An 18,983-nucleotide genomic window follows, 5' to 3' on the forward strand; every position below is an offset into this window, starting at 1 on the left:
TTTAGATGCAGAAATGGTTTTAGGGGGGAGGGGGGAGTCTTGGCTCTTCCTGCTTACTTCCACTAAAAGGAGAGCATGTTGTGGGGGAAAAGGCCAGAAAGAATACAAAACAGTTTTTCTTTTAATAAAATGTGAAATGGTCCTGTGTCCATTAGTGGGAGACTAGACTGTCATAAGGGCCCACTAAAGCTAGAAACATTGTCTGCATATAGCGCAAGGGAGGGAGTCTTAAGGGGTCTTCAGGATGCCATACTGCAAAGAACCTAATGTTAGGTTTGTTCCCTCTGTGTGGGGACTGTGATGCGCATCCTAGGACCTCCCTGCAGTAATTGCTTCTTTTCATTACTTAGTTAGTAGGTAAGCTGGGGAGAATATGAGGCATTTTAAGTTGATGAGTACAGGATTTCCCTTTACCCATTGGCTACTGCCTGACAGTGGTCTCTGGAGACCCCTTCTTTCAGAGAGATCGAGAGGATGCTGTGAGATAGAGCATATGGGTCCGGAATCCTAATCTGATTCTGCGCTGCAGATCTGTCATTTACTTGGTCTGTGATTAACCTTTACCAAGACACACAACTTCTCTTAGCTGTCACATTGGGCTAGGAGTAATTAATGCCCATTGCTTGTGAGGCTTGAATAAGACACTTAATCTGGGTCATAATTGTTCATGACACACTGCTTCTGGAGTACCTCCTGGGAAACACACATCAGGGATGTAAGCAAAGAAAACAGTATCTCTTACTAAAGAGCTTTCATGTGCTGAGGGAATGAGCAAAGAAATGAGCTGCGACCCCTTGTGGGGAGTTACACATCAGATACCCTGCATATCGGAGATTAACATGATTCATAACAGTAGCAAAATTCCAGTTATGAAGTAGCAACTAAAACAGTTTTATGGATTGGGGTCATGACAACATGGGGAACTGTATTAAAGTGTCACATTTTAATTAGGAAGCCAGAGAGCTACTGCAATAGTGAGACAAGAAATGTAGTAGACTTTTCATCTTACTAGAGAGGATGCCTCTGGCAAAGTGATACTTGAGCGGGTAGGTACCTAAAGGAGGACGGTGGCCAAGTGTCTGCCTGAGGAAGAGCCGAGGAGAGTCAGTACAAGAGTTTGGCTAGGTGTGTTGTGCAACAAGAAGGACTGTAATATGACTGGTGCATGAAGTTGATAAGGGATGACCTTAGGGCATCTGGGGAGTGTCTAAGGATAGTGAGGAGAGTTTTTTTTTTTTTTTTTTTTAAGTCAAATAGCAAGTCTTGCAGGAGTTTGACATGGGCATGATTTGCCATTGTTTCTTTTGCTGTTTTATGGGGGGATTAAACCCAGGATGTCACACATGCTAGTACTTAAACACCCTACCATGCAGCTATAGCCTCCCTTTTGGGTATTTTGTATACGTGTGTATGTTCATGTGTGCACGCACATGTATGTACATATATGTGAAGGCCAGAGGTCAATCTTAGGTTCTGTTTCTCAGCTGTCTACCTTGTATTTCAAAACAGAATTTCTCACTGGCCTTGTGCTTGACAAGTAGGCTATTGTAGGCCAGAGACACCCAGGAATCTGCCAATCTCTGCCTCTTCCCTACCAATGGAATTACAACCTGGCAACACCATGCCCAGATTCTTAATGTTGGTGCTGGAGATCAAAATCAGGTCTTCATGCTTGCCTGGCAAACAGCTTACTTGCTGAGCTATCTCCTTAGCCCTGTATTTTATTTTTAAATTTCAAGACATTTTTTTTAAGTTGCACAGGCTGGTCTTTAACTTACTATATAGCCTTGGTAGGCCTTGAACTGCCAATAGTCCTGCGTTATCCTCCCAGACTGGACTGAACCAGAAACTTTTTCTTTTTATAGTACTAGTCTGCCAGCCACATTTAACAAAAAAAAAGTTCAGATTTTATTCAAGAGAGACAGTCAATCCCTAGTGACTCTCAGCCTCAGTTAGCATTAAGTACTTTTTATTAAGGACTTCTTATTAGGAACTTTTTATTATGAAGCCTAATAGTCATGTAACTTTCAAATCCAGTCCTTAGTACTATCTTGGAAGACTCCAGCTATACGGATCTACAGTTTATCTGTTAAAATCATTGATTTTGGATGAACCCTTTGTGAGAATTTTCAGAGTGGTGTTAGATACAATTTTTCAAATACTAGTATTCTTCAAATGGAACAAAATGTACACTGGTATTTGCTTTTGAGGGTGTGGAACTGTCTAAGAATTATACGATGCATATCCGCCCTCTGGTGGCCATAAGTGAAATGGCATGCAATTGCAGAAATAGTGCAGAAAGAGGTTGTGCAAAAGTTTCTTTTTGAGGATAAGAAAATAGACATCTTAAGTAGAGGAGATTTGTCTACAGTGCTCCAGCTGATTGTTTGCTGAGTGGAGTCTGTGACATATCTCTTAGTGCCTATGAACATCACAGCAAACCTTTCTATCTATTATCCCTAATAGTAGTTTCATGAATTCAGGTATTCATTTTTTTGTTATGTATGTAGTACCTAAGGAGCTTGCCCAGAAGAATGACTTAGAAACATTGTCAGTATGGATATTAAAGCCTAACCAAAGACAGAGCAAAAAGTAAGTTAGCTAGCAATTTCTTCATAATACAGACAACTGTTGAAGACAGATGTTATTAAATGTTACATGTTTGATACAAAATTGCAAGTATTAAAGGATTCCCATTTTACCTGCCTTCTGTTGCCTTATTTATTTATTCAGCCATTCACCAAGGATTTGAATGTTGGCAAGGCATTGCTCCGGATGCTGGAAGTGTCACCAGGGGAAATTTGGACAGAACTAGGTTTGCATGGGTAGGGAGATTATAAATAAACTTTAGAAAAATAAGTGTCACGAAGAAAATAACAGGTTAATGAGAGCATTTGAGGTAGAGTTGTCGGGGAAATCTCGTCTGTGGAAATGCCAATTTCAGCTTAAAGAGGGATGGAAAGATGGTTGACAGTCATAGGCGAGAAGAGACTGTTCTAGAGGGTGTGTGTGCCCTTTATTGGTGTGTTTACAGGAAAGCAAAGACAGCATAGCTGGACACAGGGAACAGAGAGGAGGGGGCAAGGCTGCTGGAAGCTCAACCTGGAGATTTTACTGATCATGGAGGCCCGTGTCAGCCTTTGTAGTGATTTTGTTTGGTTTGTGTTTAACAAGGGAAAGATGGCATTAACTGATTTCCGTTTCAAAAAGTACCCCCTGGTTACTGTTGAGAATAAACTCTAGAAGATAAAAGCCATAGCCTGGTATCAGGGGGCACCATCCTACGTGCTCATTTGCCTTGTCTGCCTGGTTGTCCTGGCTTGTTTCCCTTCTGCTTAGCTCCCATTTGCTACCTACTTGTGGTCCTGTTGCTGCTTCTTTTGTCCACATTGTACACATACCTGTCCTGTTGTTGACTATTTGGACCATAGTGATTTAGTCCCATGTCCTTGCCCCTTTCAACAGTGAACTCTCTAATGGTAGGAGCAGTGTTCATCTTGTTTGGTTTGCTCTCCGTTGTTTGACTTTTAGAAGTAGATCCAGTACACTTCCATTGAATGAGAAAAATGAAATAGATTCACTGAAATAAGGATTTGAATTTGCCCTGGATGAGTAATTGGGAACTGGCTAAAAACTATGAACAAAACAAAATGAAGGAAAGCATATGGCATATATATTTTAAGAACAATGGTGATGCTAGTTTGGCTTTCTGAAGAATAGTAGTCAGTTTTAAGATTCAAAAATGTAGGCTAGGGAGGGGGATTACAACCCCATTGGAAGAACAACATAGGCTGGCCTGACCACCCAGTGCTCCCAGAGTCTAGACCACCAACCAAGAAGTGTACCTGGAGGGATCCATGGCTCCAGATACATATGTAGTAGAGGATGGCCTTGCCTCACAGCACCAGGAAGGGAGGCCATTGGTCCTGGGGAGGCTTGATGCTCCAGCGTAGGGGGATGCTGGAGCAGCTAAGCAGAAGAGTGTGAGTGGGTGGGAGAGTACTCTCATACAGGCAAAGGGGAGGGGGAGGGCAAATGTGGGATGAGGGGTTGGTGGAGGGGTAACCAGGAAGTGGGATATCATTTGAGATATAAACAAATGAAATGATTAATAAAAAATAATTTTTAAAAATGCAGGTCAGGTCTTCAGTACATTTAACTTAATTTCATAGCTCAGGTTTTCTCAAGTTCAGTGCTGATGACATGTAGGGGAGGATAGCTCTTTGTTGTAGAATGCTTAGCAAATCAGGCCTCTACCTAATAGAAACCAGTAGCACATGCATGCATACGCAAGTTGTGAGAGCCAAAAATAGTCCGACATCACTAAATCTCTCACAGAGACCATGTGATTCCTGAATGAGAACTACTACTCACAGAAACAGGAAGACATCACATTCTAGATGGCTGAGGATGTAGGTCAGTGGGAAAATGCTTACCTAGCATATGGGACTCTGTCACATCTTCAGCACTAATAGAAAAAAGAAGATGAAAACCATTTTGGTAGAAAGTGGTCCAAGGTGGGTGGGTAATCGGTTTGGAAATGTGTGCTGGGTATAGTGAGAATGAAGAGAAACTGTAGATGTTCTACAAAAAATGTCAAGGGGGTATCCTAAAAGGGGACATCAGAAGAGATAATAGCAGAGAGAGTGCACAGGAAGGAAGCCCTTAAAAGGACAACCCTGTGTTCCTGGAGCTTGTCAGCCTATGTTGTGAACCTGGTGGGAGAGAAGCTACACAGAGGCCTAAAGTTCTTGTTGAGAGACAAATGATTGAGTCCTGGAAAGGAGAGATGCATGTGAGGATGTGGAGACAGAGTAAAGGAGACCAATAAAGGGAAATGATGAGTTCCCTTAAGTGCAAAGACTTGGCTCATTGTGTTTCTCATAGCACTACACATAGAATTGATGTAAAAAAAAGTTCTCAGCAAAGTTGGATTTTCTTTATTGCTTGGCTAATAGAGTAATGAAGCTAGTGAATATGGAAAGAAGAAAGGGATGTAGCAAGCAGCACTATAACATTTCTATGCGTAAGTGTATACTATACATCAGCGCTACATTTGGATGTTTGTAAGGTCCATTATTAGAGACAGAGTGCATGCATGTGGGATAAATGTATTCAAAGAATGTTGGAGGACTGGCCAGATGTCCTATTCGGTAAAGGTGGCAAGCCTGACCATCTGAGTTTGATTTCTGGGACCCATGTAATAGAAGAGAGAGCTGATTCCTGCCAGTTGTCCTCTGACTACACCCATGCACTGTGGCACATAAGCTCTCACGTGCATGTGTATGTGTGCTACACACACACACACAGACACACTCACACTCACTCCCTCACACAGTAAGCAAAATATAAAAATTTTAAACAGATGTTAAAGTGCAAAACTATCTCAGTTTGATAGATGATATGGGATAAAGCAAATTACGTACAGACATGTTCTTTACTGAGGCTCACTTAACTTACCATCAGGTTAGCTGGAGGCTATGATTGTTTTAAAAGGCATATAGAATTCATGGTGTTTGTAGGCAGATCTTTCTAACTTCCATCCTGGCAATGATGATAGATTTACCAAAAGCCAGTTGTCTTTTTATCAAGCCCATAAATTAATTGTACTTGCTATCTTTAGTTAAGTATTCATGTCTAATTAACTCACAGAATCCAAATAGAAAAGCAATGGGGTAGATTAAGTCCTTAGCAGGTCTTCTGTCTAGGAAGTGCACATTTCAGCAAGCATATACTCAAGCCAATATGTCGCTCATTACTTAATTTTCTTATTGTTTCACATTTGCAAATTAGATCATATTTCTGTTTTTTTCCATAACTAATAATGACTTATTTTAGTGTTTGCATGCCATGGAGATCCAAGTCATGATACAGTTTCTACCTGTAATTCTTATGCAACTCTTCCGAGTTCTCACAAACATGACCCATGAAGATGACGTTCCCATCAACTGCACCATGTGAGTTTCAGTGTTATAATGAATGAAGCTATTTGCTTCAGGTCTTCTTTTCTCATGGCTATAAACTTCCCTCTTAAAAATGTGTTTGTTCTGTTCCATTGGTTTGGTCATACTGTGTCTCATCATCACTTGTCTGAATTTTTTAAAATTTCATCCCTTTTGATTTCTTTCTTTCTTGTTAAAAAACTTGCAACTAAAATAAACAACACACACCTAAATTAATCAGACCCAACATTTGTGCATCTCTCAGTCAGACTAGCCATACAGAATGGAAGCTGTGGAATTTCACTATTTATCCTATTTTTATGCACTTAACCATCAACGAAACTAACAACTCCATGGCAGAATTAGAACTAGAAAAAATTAACTGTATATCCTCTTTTATGTTGTTTATTTATTATTCTTCTTTGGTCCTTTCTAATCCTCTAATAGTCAGCCTTTCTTGTTCTTTCATACATGTTATACTGAGCCCACAGGCATATTTCTTTACATACATACATACATACATACATACATATATATATATACACATGTATACACACACATAATATTGGCTAGATTTGACATGTGGTAGAAACCTTTGCTATTTTCTTTCTGAGACCATGTGACCTTACTTAATATTATACATCCCGAATCTGCTCATATTCCTGCAAGTTTACTTTTATTTCTGTCTTTTTTCTTTCTTTCTGAAACATGGCATTTACTTCCCACTGTTGTTTTCATTTTCCACAGTTTCTTCTCTTACTGATTTTTTTTACTTCACCATACTGTCGTTGAAAACTCTATCTGGTATGATAGAAGTCTTTTTAAATCTTATTAAGACTTTTAAAAATAATCAAATGTATGTTCAGTCCCGGAGATTATTTGTGTGCACACAAGCAGAATGTGTCTTTTTTTTACTGTTTAATGAAATGTGTTCTGTATATGTCTATATTTCATTAATGTATAGTTAAAGTCAAATATTTGCTTCCTGATTTGGTGTCTAGTTGACCCATCCATTGTTGAAAATGACATATTGAAATCCCACACTCTTCTTGCACTGTTGTTTACTATTCCATGCCTATGTTTAAGACAAACATACATTTCAATTGACATTTCTTCAGTCTTGTTCTATACTTGTGTTATACAATAAGGTAGTCACTTAGCACATTTCACAAGTGTGGCTAGTTCTTCTGAGGAATGACCATTGAATTGCAGTTAATTCTAGTTTTAACCAATACAGTAATTCACCTATGACGAGTGTTTCTCATATGGAACAGAATGTGTCATTAAAACCATGAGTTTTGACTTGGAAGAATAAGCTACTTCTGTATGTAAACAAAGGTACATTGTAAGGTAGAGAGAGGATAAAACACACTCAACATTTCAGAATGAAAATAGCTGTCCTGAAAAACTGCTGTGCTCAATGCTGGATGTCTTTGCTTCTGCTTCGCTTACTGCCTTTGCCCCTAGACCCTAGGATACAAATACTTCCAAGCTATGTGCCGATATCTGCTGTCAGGAAGAGTCCTGTTCCTGAAAGTCTTAAGAAGCATTATCCTAATCTACTGGTTCTTAACATGCACATCCCAGATCAGAAGCAACGCTAAGCCCAGGAAGTTTATCAAGATGCTAATCACTGAACTTTAACCTCAGCCCTTCAAAGTCAGAAACACTAGGCGAGGAGCCAAGCAATCCGTTAACATGCCTTCCAGATGTCACTGACGCTCGCTGAAGTTTCAGAGGCATGGCTACTCTCTTAAGTTTACCTCCAAGTTTCATCTTATTTTACTTGTTCTGTCCCTCCTTTCCCCTTGACAGGGTTTTTATGTTGTTTTTTGGTTGGTTGGTTTTGGTTTTGTTGACACAGTTTCATTCGGTAGCCCAGACAGGACTAAACTCACGGTGATCCTCCTGTATTAGCTTCCTAAGTACTCGGATTACAGGTATGCACCACCTTTCCCAGCCACTTTATCTTTCCTTTCTGTTCCTTTATCTTCACTGGAAGGGATTTGAGTATTTACTTTACTTGAGCTCTTTTTTACAACATAGAACTATACTTTTAAGTGAATACACAGATTGAGAAAGGAGATGAAAGATCCCGGCTGCCAAAGTAAAGTATCCTTTTGAACCAGGAAGTACGTTTTTCAAGGTGCCGAGTCTGTTCTTCAGTGGACTGTTGTACACCTAAACCACTGTCACCTCTTGTCTTACCTCTCTTGTTGTTCAGACATTTTGTTTGCTTTGTTTTGTTTTCTGGGATTAGATTTGCTCATATGTGCCAGTCACACTAAAGTCATGAGTTGAAGCATGGCCTGCTGACTTTCATGAATGTTATTTCAGGGTCCTCTTACACATTGTGTCAAAGTGTCATGAAGAAGGCTTGGAGAGCTATTTAAGATCCTTCATAAAGGTTTGTGGAGTAAAGCTTTCTTGCGGGATGATTTACTTGCTTCCCAAGATGGTTGGATCTGATGGTTTACTTGGTTTTGTTTGCAGTATAGCTTCAGACCTGAAAAACCAAGTACTCTTCAGGCCCAGCTGATACATGAAACCCTGGCTACTACCATGATAGCAATTTTGAAACAGTCGGCAGATTTTTTAGCCATAAATAAACTTCTAAAGGTAAGGATAAAGGACACAACTGGAAACAAAGCTAGTCTCTCCATACTTGGTTGTGACCTTTCATTTTTACCCTTGTTTTTTTCCACTTTTGCCGCAGACCTTCCCTCCTTCTCTTCCATTGCACATGTATCTTTCACAGAGCCTTCTTCCCCCTCCATAGCTCCACCCCTTGCTCTGAATTAAATGTGTAAAAGATACATTTTGGATGAAGCAGAATATTGTATTTCTTACAGTGTATAGTTCATTGACTCAGGGCTGCCTATTTGCCAGCTCTGGGCAAGTGTTACCCCATGCCTAACTTGGAATATTTAATAATATCACTTCTGATAGGTAGTAGGTACTCAATAAACAGTAACTATTTTTCTGATTCTTTCTTTTACTATTTCTTTAACTGGTGATAGAATTATGGGCCTTTTGAAACAAATTGGCTAGAGACTTGATGCTAGCTTTCAAATGATATGATATCACCAACCATATTGATCATGTAGGCTTTGCCAGTATTGTATCACAGCCAAAGTTGATAATCCAAACTGAGTGTAGACAGCTGTTGCAGTAAATATTAAAAAAAATAAAAATGGCTTATCTCTTTAACAGCCCCACGGTATCACTCCCAGGGCACTGCTTCTAGTGTAGAGCCACTCGTGGACTCTGTTGCTCGGTCCAAGCTGGTCCCATGTTCTCACTCCATCCACATGACTCCCTTCCTTAGCTGTTTTACTCCACTTGCCTTACTGCCTCCATCCCAGGGTGTTTCTTTACCCCACATCCCAACACAAACACAATTCTATTGCCTGATAGCTTTTTATACAAGTTTATATATCAAACTCTCAATCCACAAACGCTCTATACAATAAGATTACATCAAATAGACAAAGATACAAGCTGCCCTTCTATATGAGATATTAGACCTATAAAATCCTTAAATGTTCGTAGCCACTTAACGCCAATTAAGCCCACCTGGATCTAATTCATCTTTCTCGAGGTCCATCTTGGAACTTCTCTCTTGGTCCTCCCCCGTCCTCTGACCCTCTCTCTCCACCTCCCTTCCCCGCCCAATCACCGGCTCTCACCTTTATTTTACTAATTAAAATGGGAAGGTTCTGATGAAGTCACCTACATGTGTACATGACTAGGCAGCCCTTCTTAGGGAAGTGGGATTAATATCAAAATATGAACAGTTGTAGGAGCACCTACAGACAGCAATAATATTTATTATCTTTATTTGTGAAAGGAGGACAAGAGAGAGCAATGGGATTAATATGATCAAAATACATGATATACATGTATGAAAATGCCATCATTAAACCCATTTAATATATTATTAATATATGTTAATAAAATGTTTAAGTGTTCATTGTAGAAAATTTAAAAGAAGTAATAAAAATAACTAAAAGTTGGTTTGCTCTCATTAATAACTATAGGCATCCCAAAACAGTATCACTGATAAAAAAAAAAATCCTGTCCCATGAAGCAACCCTCCTATTCTCCCATTGTATTTTGTGTTGGCTGGGAATGGAGTCTTCTTGCCCTGGATTGTTGATATACCCAGTGCCATTTCCTTCTTTTCTTTTCCTTTCCTTTCCTTTCCTTCCCTTTTCTTTGTCTGAAACACTTGGGAAGTATTCTGTGAGAATTAATAGTGAATTGAGGTCACTTGAAAATGTTCTCAAACTTCAAAGACAAAAGATGTCTATTGATTTTTCCAGTGTTTCAAAGCCTCAAATAGTTGGGTAAATTATTAAGGTGTGTGTGTGTTTTTGTTGTTGTTTTTTAGTACTCATGGTTTTTCTTTGAAATAATTGCAAAGTCGATGGCCACATACTTATTGGAAGAGAATAAAATTAAGGTAAGTAGGCGCAACTATCATTTAATTAATTAAAATAAGCAATTAATTAATTAATTAACTACGTTTGAGACAGCCTGTCATTCAGGCTGGTCTCCAACCCATGTTCAACTTACCAAGTGCTTGGATTATAGACTTGAGCCATCACACTAGGCTCATTTGAATTGATAAGCAGTAATTGCACATATTTATGAAAATAACCTGTAACATATAAAGCTAACTTTACACATAGCAATAATATGCAAATCCCCTTTTATTCTAGTGATTCTTGCCCTTAATTTTTACAGTGTTGCTTATAGAAACAATGAGTGTTTGCATAAATCTAAGGTCCCACAGTTTATGTTCTTAGATGTTCTTTAATTTGCAGCATATAGTCATAAATAACCATAAATAGGAGATGAGCAATATCCTACCTACAGTTATTTACTATACATAATGCATTGTCTTTGATGGTTTGCATTTCTTTTGTGATTTACCCCTGTTAATGTTGAAGAGCTGGAGAGATGGCTTAGTGCTTATTGCTCTTACAGAGGACACAGGTGTGGTTCCTAGCATCCATGTCAGGTAGCTCCTAACCACCTGCTACCCAGGTTCTGAGAAGCTTTCCTTCCTTTGAATTCTACAGGCATCCCACTCCCCCACATACACACAACTAAAATATCTTTTTTACAATTAAAAGTTTGTTGAAAAGATTCAATGAGAAAAAAGTAGCAAATCAGGTATGTTCTGTTAGGAAGGACTAAAGTATATAATAGAAAGGGTAAAAAGAATGTTATGCAAATATTAATATCATATATATTTCTGCATGTGTAGTATTTCTGCATCATGTAATAATATCAAATATATTTCTATTTGAATATTATTATTATTTGTCATCGTCATTGTTGTCATGTATATGTGATGTGTAGATGGGACTCCATATGAGCTACAGAGCCTTTGTTGAGAGTTTGTGGAGTCAGTTCTCTCCTTCACTATGTGTGGGTTGTTCTGTGTATGAAACTCGGATCAGCAGGTCCTACACAGCAGGCATTTTTCCCAGTGAGCACTCTCACAGGCCTCTTATTTGGTTTTGAATTTTGGTTTGAAGATACATGTTGAGAATTCCTGAACTGAAATGCTTAGAACCAGAAGGATTTCGATTTTGACATTTTCAGATTTTTAGAATATTTTCAAATACATATTGAGATAGGCATCTTGGGTACAGGACGCATGTCTAAACAGGAGCCTGTTCCTGTGTCCTGGATACTTTATACACATAGCCTGGAGACAGTCTTAATGCTTTACATTTGCACCTGTGTTTTGACTTCAGTCAGTAACACAACATCAGGTGTGGAATTTTCCATTTGGAGTTGTAGACTCAAGTCTCAAAAAGTTTCAGGTTTAAGAGCACTTCAGGTTTGAAATTTTTCGATGACAACCTGTACAAAGAAGTTTCCTTGGTTACAGAAATTATAATGGCGAGCCATGTGAAATAAAAATTTATCTCATAGAAATTTCATAGAACAAGTTGGCTGAAATTGTGATGCATGCTTATGTCCTGTACCAGAAAAAAAATCAAATTAAATAAAATCAAATAAAAAAGAAGTGTGCCAGCATCCCAGGAGATTGGATTCTGGAGCTGGGATATATTGACCGATGCTATGCCTAATGATAATTTCAGACACTTCTATTATTAGAGAATCAGATTATTTCTTTAAATTCTGGGTTGAGAATAATAGCTCTCAGCCTGTGGGTCACAATCCAGTAGGGGATCTAATGACCATTTCATATCACATATCAGATAGCCTGCATATTAGATAGTTAACAGTGTGATCCATAACAGTAGCCAAATTCCAGTCATGAAGTAGCAACAAAAGTAATTTTAGGCTTAGGAGTCACCACCATAGGGGGACTATATTAAAGGGTTGCAGCATTAGGAAGTTTGAGAACAACTGCTCTAGAATAAAGTTTACTTTGAACAAATAGCAAGGTCATTTTTAGTTGAAAGAAAATAAATCTACTATTTAAAGGCATTTCCATGATGGAACATGTTTGAAAGTTTAGGTGACAGCTGATCTATTTAGACTTTTTCAGACTCTGACTTTTTTTCTATTTACATTTAAGCTTCCTAGGGGCCAGAGATTTCCTGAGGCATATCATCACATCTTACATTCTCTGCTTCTTGCAATAATTCCCCATGTGACCATTCGCTATGCAGAGATTCCTGATGAGTCCCGAAATGTGAACTATAGCTTGGCTAGCTTCCTAAAGGTGAGTTAAAGGCAGACAAAACATGTTCAGGATCTTTTCTTCACTTACAGGATCTGGAAAGCCAAAGGAATAACAGTTCGTTTTTCTCCTAGAGAAGCTGGGTATTTGGCTTTTCTTTTCTTTTCTTTTTTTATTCTATTGTTGAGGATTGAACCCTACGTCCTCTGCATGCTGGGCAAATGGTGTACTCCTTAGCTATATCCCTAAGCTATATCCCTATGTCTTTTCAAGGCTGTTGAAATAACTCTTCAGACTGATAGATCAGTTCATCCAGGTTTTACTCTCCCTCCCACTGAAGCAAGTAGTTAAATAAAAGGCTCTATCTGAGCCAGAATACCAGCCGTGCTTATTCCATAAGAAAATTTAAATACATTTCAAATGGAATGCTGTTAGGCAGAGCAGTTGTTGGCCTAGTCAGTCTCCATGAGTCTTTATCATACTCTGACGTCTTTATGCAGTTAAATTAGTTGTCTGGTCTGATTGGCTTTTGGGTTGGTCGGTCTGTCTGTCTGTCTGTCTGTCTGTCTCTCTCTCTCTCTCTCTCTCTCTCTCTCTCTCTGTTTGTGTGTGTGTGTGTGTGTGTGTGTGTATGTACCCATTACATGTGCCCTGAGACTGGAGCAGCACATCTATCATTTACTGCCATGTTCTTTTGCAGCAATGTCTCTCATTGAACCTGGAGCTAGGCTGGCAGCTCTAAAGCCCTAGAAACCTTCCTGTCTCTCACAATCCCCATGGCACTGGGCACTGGAGGTACAGGGCTACATATGGCCATGCCCAGCTATTTTTTGTGCATAGCTGTTTGGATTCTGCCTAAAGTCTTCTTATCTGTATAGTAAGGGCTCTTACCCCTGAACCATTTCCCATGCCCCAAAATTTTAATGTTTGAACTAAAGATACCTATTTGCTGTTGTCAGCACAGGATGCATGTTGCTAATGCATATACATAGAAATTGTTTGCTTTGATCTTTGAGAGGTGACAAAAATCCCTACCCTTACAAAAGATATTCTTTTTTCTTACTTTTTCTTTTATCGTGTGTGTGTGTGTGTGTGTGTGTGTGTGTGTGTGTGTATGTGTGTATGTGTGTGTGTGTGTGTTGTTTTGGAAATTACACAGTTGAGGCCCTTAAGTCTTGATTCCACTAATAATGTCCTTTTCTCCTTTTCTTTAAGGTCACCAAAACTCTTGACAGCTATTCTCATATTATTCCTAAAAATGATATTCCCTTTGTGTAGAACAGATTCTTTAAATTCTTTAACATCATGATAGGAAACACTTAGAATTAGATAACTAATCTTTCTTCTTTGCTTCATTAGCGCTGTTTGACACTGATGGACAGAGGATTTGTTTTCAATTTGATAAATGACTATATATCGGGATTTAGCCCCAAGGATCCTAAGGTAAGTTCTAAGGACATAGTTTATAGTTGCTATTGGACATTGAAGCATGAAGTCAAAGTTGACAGTTATATTCTTTTTTGGAAGACCCAGAAATGCACTCAAAGTACATTTGTGTACTTTGAGTATTGTCAAAAGCAAGGACTGTTGAGTGGTGTTTGGAGCGCTGCCAGGACTACCCACAGATTCAGCAATTTACTAATAAAATTCAACATCTAGCTATAATTCTGCCTAAAATTGATTAGAGTGGTAGGATATGGATACCCAGCAAGATCAAGAAGAAAAAGATAGCAAATGAAGGCTGTGGTGGTCCCCATGCAGACATCTCATGCTTTTGCCCTCTTGTGAAGACATACTTTACCACTAAGGGTGAGAAGACAGCTAAAAAAACTGCAGTATTTCTGTTGAGACTTTAGGGTTCTTTGAGATTGACCCAACTGCGGAGATGGGGAATGAAGAAACATGCAGAAAAACCTGGGGTTGGGTGAGCCATGATGGGGGCATATCAGAAGTCTAGAAACACAGTATGTTTATTATTTGCTGAATGGAGGTTTATTATATAGAATTGATGAAAGAGATAGGGGTTCATTTTAGGAGACCACTTTCAGGGTGCAGCCAAGCAGGTTGTACACACTGTCAACCTCTGCAGATCAAAATTCTAGACTAGTGATTTATGTTGAACACCCACTTTACTGTTTGATAGTCTAGAATTTTGATTTGCTTTAACACAAAAGCAGTTCCACTTTAAGAACTGTGGGAAGCGAGTATACCCCTGTATATATGAGCATTCATGACAGAAGTACAGCCATGTCAAGGACCCCAGGCGACTCAAATCCATAGGAATATCAGGGCCTTCCCCTGGTACAGAGTACAGAGGCTGACATGTTCCCTCTGTGATAAGGACCTAGTAGACTGGTACCAAGAAACACAACCTTATCACAGAGGGATCATGTCAAAATCCCTTTTCCCAAATGACAGCCAACATCAGTGTTGCAACAGGCCTTTTTAAATCTACCACTCTAGGGCCTGCTGTGTTAACTCTTTCCTGTACAGATTGCACCTGCAAGCATACTTTGGAAGATAAACACTTCACTTCTGTTGGGAAACGAAAGATTATATTTTTTTAATCATCAACCAATAAATGTCTACAAACTGAGACCTGATATATAATTTACCACTTAGGTTCTTGCTGAATACAAGTTTGAATTTCTCCAAACAATCTGCAACCATGAACATTACATTCCTCTGAACTTGCCAATGGCATTTGCAAAACCTAAATTACAGAGAGTTCAAGGTATGTATTTGTATTTTCCAGTACTTGGGATTGTTATTCCTTTTGTGATAGTACTAGTGTAGCATGATGTTTTCTAATGAAACCAGTTAACTTTATGGTAACTTGAGAATTGTTACTATCTGAAGATAGGTTCATTAATGGCATTCTGCATTTCCTTTATTCTATCAGTAGCAATAGTCTTAGTATGAAAATTTGGATATGCTTACATATACTGTTGCTAAACACAGATGTCAGACACTAGTAAAATTTCTTTCTGTAATAGCAATGTATTGAATTTTATTTAAGAGGAAATGAGAAAGTATGTGGATGCCTTTCTGCTGAAAGCATCAAAAATAAATATAAAAAGTAAAATAATTTTTATGCAGTAAATTTATGAAATGCCTCAGTTTAAATCTCCATTGCTAGTTTTATTGAATGCTTTGTTGTACAGCACTATTCTTATGTTATTATGTTTTTTATTTGTCCCTTTTCTTTTCATATATTAATTAGATTTTTTTTCATTTGCGGTGGACCGTTTGACTTCAGTAGGTAGGTTTAACTCGGTTCACTCTAAAGTAGTATGTTGTGTTTAAACACAATTGATTTGGTGAATGGCCAAGATGAATGGGGGCTTTATTTGCTTTTCAAATCCTCCCTAGCCAAAGTGAGCCTTTAATTTCTGATACCTAAAAATCTTAAAGGCAAGTGCTTGTTTACTCTTAAAAATGAGCTTCAGTGCTGTATGAAGAATCGACTTTCAATTGTCTGTCCTTAGACAGCAAGTTCCTCTGCTGCAAAGCAGCTTGGGAACAGGGGATGGACTGAATGTCTGTTTTAACTGTGTGACACCTCTCTCAGGCTTGCTGCTTTCTCTGTCACTCTGTTGAATGGCTACTTGGCCACAGTCTTGAAGGTGTGCTTGACAACACCAAACCAAATTTATTCAAGTCACTGAAGCAAAAAAAAAAAAAAAAAAAAAAAAAAAAAAAAAAAAAAATCACTTGCCATTTGCAAAATCTACCCAGATAAGTCCACCTTGGTTATTCAACGCTGTCCTTGGATTTAGAAAGTGATTGGAATTCACAAACAGTATGAGAATGCAGGAGAATCATATAACTTGGTCTTTAAGGAAGTCTCTACTCAGGGGTAGGGGTTATAAAGAAGTGGTGAAATTATAGCCAGTAAAAATGGGAAAATATTTGAAGACAATTGTACTACTATCTAATCACCCATTACTAAATTAAGAGCATGTGTGGCTCATGTACTTCCCCTTGTCTTTTTGATAATGATGAGGCAGTAAGGAAGAGGAGTAGATGGGGCATTGGGATTTAGGATTAAATTGGAGAATTTACAACATTTAAAAGTCCTAACTGAATATACTGCGTTGCATTATATTCTGAACCAGACAAAAGAAAGGAAAAAAAAGAAAGGCATTTTATCTAAAATAAATGGAAATACAGAGTCTACTATAAAAATTCCTTAATTTGATCCTAGCCACCCTCTGATTTATTGTAAGTCCCACAGTATTAACGTGTAGGATCTAGGTGAGATCAAAAGTCTAGAAAGGAGTGAAAGATGCAGTTTGCAGTAGTGCTTTTATGAAATGGAAGGTCTGTATTTATGTGATGGTGAGTTGATGTGAATGTGATGCTGAACCGATGTGAGATGTGGTGGCTTTTTGTATGAGCATTTTGTCTGCTATGAATGTTCAGGCCAGAATGTAATGATCACTGTAATAATCAATACTTAATACTCTTGACATAATCCTTTTTTCTTCTTTTCCCACTTTATAAATCTAAATGGATAAGGAAATCAAGCCTTACTCTATAAAGTTGAGCTTATAGTTAAAATGAAGTGTCTTTAGATAATAAAGAAATACGTTAAAAGATGGCCAAATAGAGAATTATTTCACTCCAGAATCTATTGTAATTATACTGAGACTTGAAATAATTTAGGGGGAAAAGTATCTTGATGATTGAATTAATCATTAAAACAAATCATCTATCCCTAATTAGGAGTATTGTTATTAGTAAAAATTTTGCATGCTCATTCTATACTACAAAGGAATTGTTCAAATTAATAATAAAATCTTATAGTTCTTGCTAGCATGACCACAGATGATCAAATAATAGGGTATTTCAGTTGTCTAATAATTTTTTATTCTTTATTAAAAGTTACAAATTTTATTATACTGCAGATTCCAATCTTGAATACAGTTTATCAGATGAGTATTGCAAGCATCACTTCTTGGTGGGTCTACTTCTGCGGGAAACCTCCATTGCTCTTCAAGACAATTATGAGATCAGATATACAGCTATCTCTGTCATAAAGAATCTTTTGATAAAACATGCATTTGATACTAGATACCAGCACAAGGTAAGGATGTCGGTATAGTATTACACTAGTAAATTTCTACTAAGATTTTTTTCATTCAAGATGATTACAGTGAGGAGCATAGTATGAGTTATCAATGAAGAGGTATTTTATAAACTAGTTTGTTTTTCCATTTTAGGCCATTACGTTTTTTTAAATGCCATGCAAATTAACTTTAAGAAAAACAGTTTCTCATGTCATCTTTTAATAATTTGATGCTGGGGAAGAAACAAGCCGTGGTCCTGCACACAGTGAACACATATTCTACCACTGAGCTCTGTATCCCCAGCTTCTCAAACCATGTTTTTAAATTAACATATATAAAGATCTGTATTTGTTTAACAATAAAAATGAAATTAGGTTCTTTAAGTATTTTTCTTATATTTAATATAAATATTTGGGCTGGTCAAACTTTCATCATTTATTCCATATACTAGGATTTTTAAAAAGTCATAACAGGGATTGGAAAAATAGATGAGTCAAGGGTGCTTGCTGCTCTTGCAGAGGACTACAGTTTGGTTCCTAGTACCTGTATCTAGCAGCTTATAACTACCTCCAAAGGCACCTTTATTCTCATGGACACACACACATGCACATATGAACACATATAAAAAAGATCATGTAGAGTTGTACCATGCATGATTTAATAGTTTAATGTCTTTAAATCTATACATATCCCTACATAAATGATATTGATACTTGTTTAATAAAACATATGAAATATATCAGGTATAAAATACGTAATGTGAATTTTTCTATATACTAAAAGAGATGTTACGATTATATTTAACTGTCAAACCATGAAGGTGGCTGTAAATCTTACATTTAACATTATTTATATGTGATCCTACATGGCTCTGGTTGCTGTCTGCCCCTACTTAATTATATATTTAAAAATCATTAACATTGCAATTAAAAGGCATGGAAAAATAAACTACAGAGTGGATTTGGAATAACCCTAAATTACTTCCTTAAGATTGAGTAACTCAAGGAAATATAATATTTCCTATTTGATAATGCACCCTTAATTTTTAACATTCAAATATAAACAAACATGATATAATTTGTTATTGTAACTAATTTGAAAATTTGATTTACAGGTGGATTTTTTCCTATAATTTTATCATGCTGTATTTTTTTATTTACAAATCTTGCCATTTTTCATGATTCTGTCTGAAAGTAAATTTATCCTTTATTTTAAGATATGAATTATATTATTGTAGTTTGTGATATTTCTGCCAAATTATAAATAGCACATGTATACTTATCTTGCAAGCAATATTTT

The 18,983-nt window shown here is 37.5% G+C and overlaps 1 protein-coding gene across 2 annotated transcripts in view; it reads left to right on the forward strand.

The window, feature by feature from the left end:
* Positions 1-18,983, forward strand: part of DOCK11 (dedicator of cytokinesis 11) — a 170,017-nt gene that overhangs the window by 94,689 nt on the left and 56,345 nt on the right. Inside the window, exons 24-32 of one of the 2 annotated variants that reach the window (XM_080910695.1) lie at positions 5,839-5,957; positions 8,280-8,349; positions 8,436-8,561; positions 10,336-10,407; positions 12,508-12,654; positions 13,972-14,055; positions 15,235-15,346; positions 15,836-15,874; positions 17,523-17,701. In XM_080910695.1, coding sequence (XP_080766821.1) covers positions 5,839-5,957; positions 8,280-8,349; positions 8,436-8,561; positions 10,336-10,407; positions 12,508-12,654; positions 13,972-14,055; positions 15,235-15,346; positions 15,836-15,874; positions 17,523-17,701 — 948 coding nt within the window. The remainder of the gene's footprint in view (positions 1-5,838; positions 5,958-8,279; positions 8,350-8,435; positions 8,562-10,335; positions 10,408-12,507; positions 12,655-13,971; positions 14,056-15,234; positions 15,347-15,835; positions 15,875-17,522; positions 17,702-18,983) is intronic. The other variant, XM_080910696.1, reaches the window with a different exon arrangement.

Source organism: Micromys minutus (assembly GCF_963924665.1).
Source record: "Micromys minutus genome assembly, chromosome: X".
Lineage (NCBI taxonomy): Eukaryota > Metazoa > Chordata > Mammalia > Rodentia > Muridae > Micromys > Micromys minutus.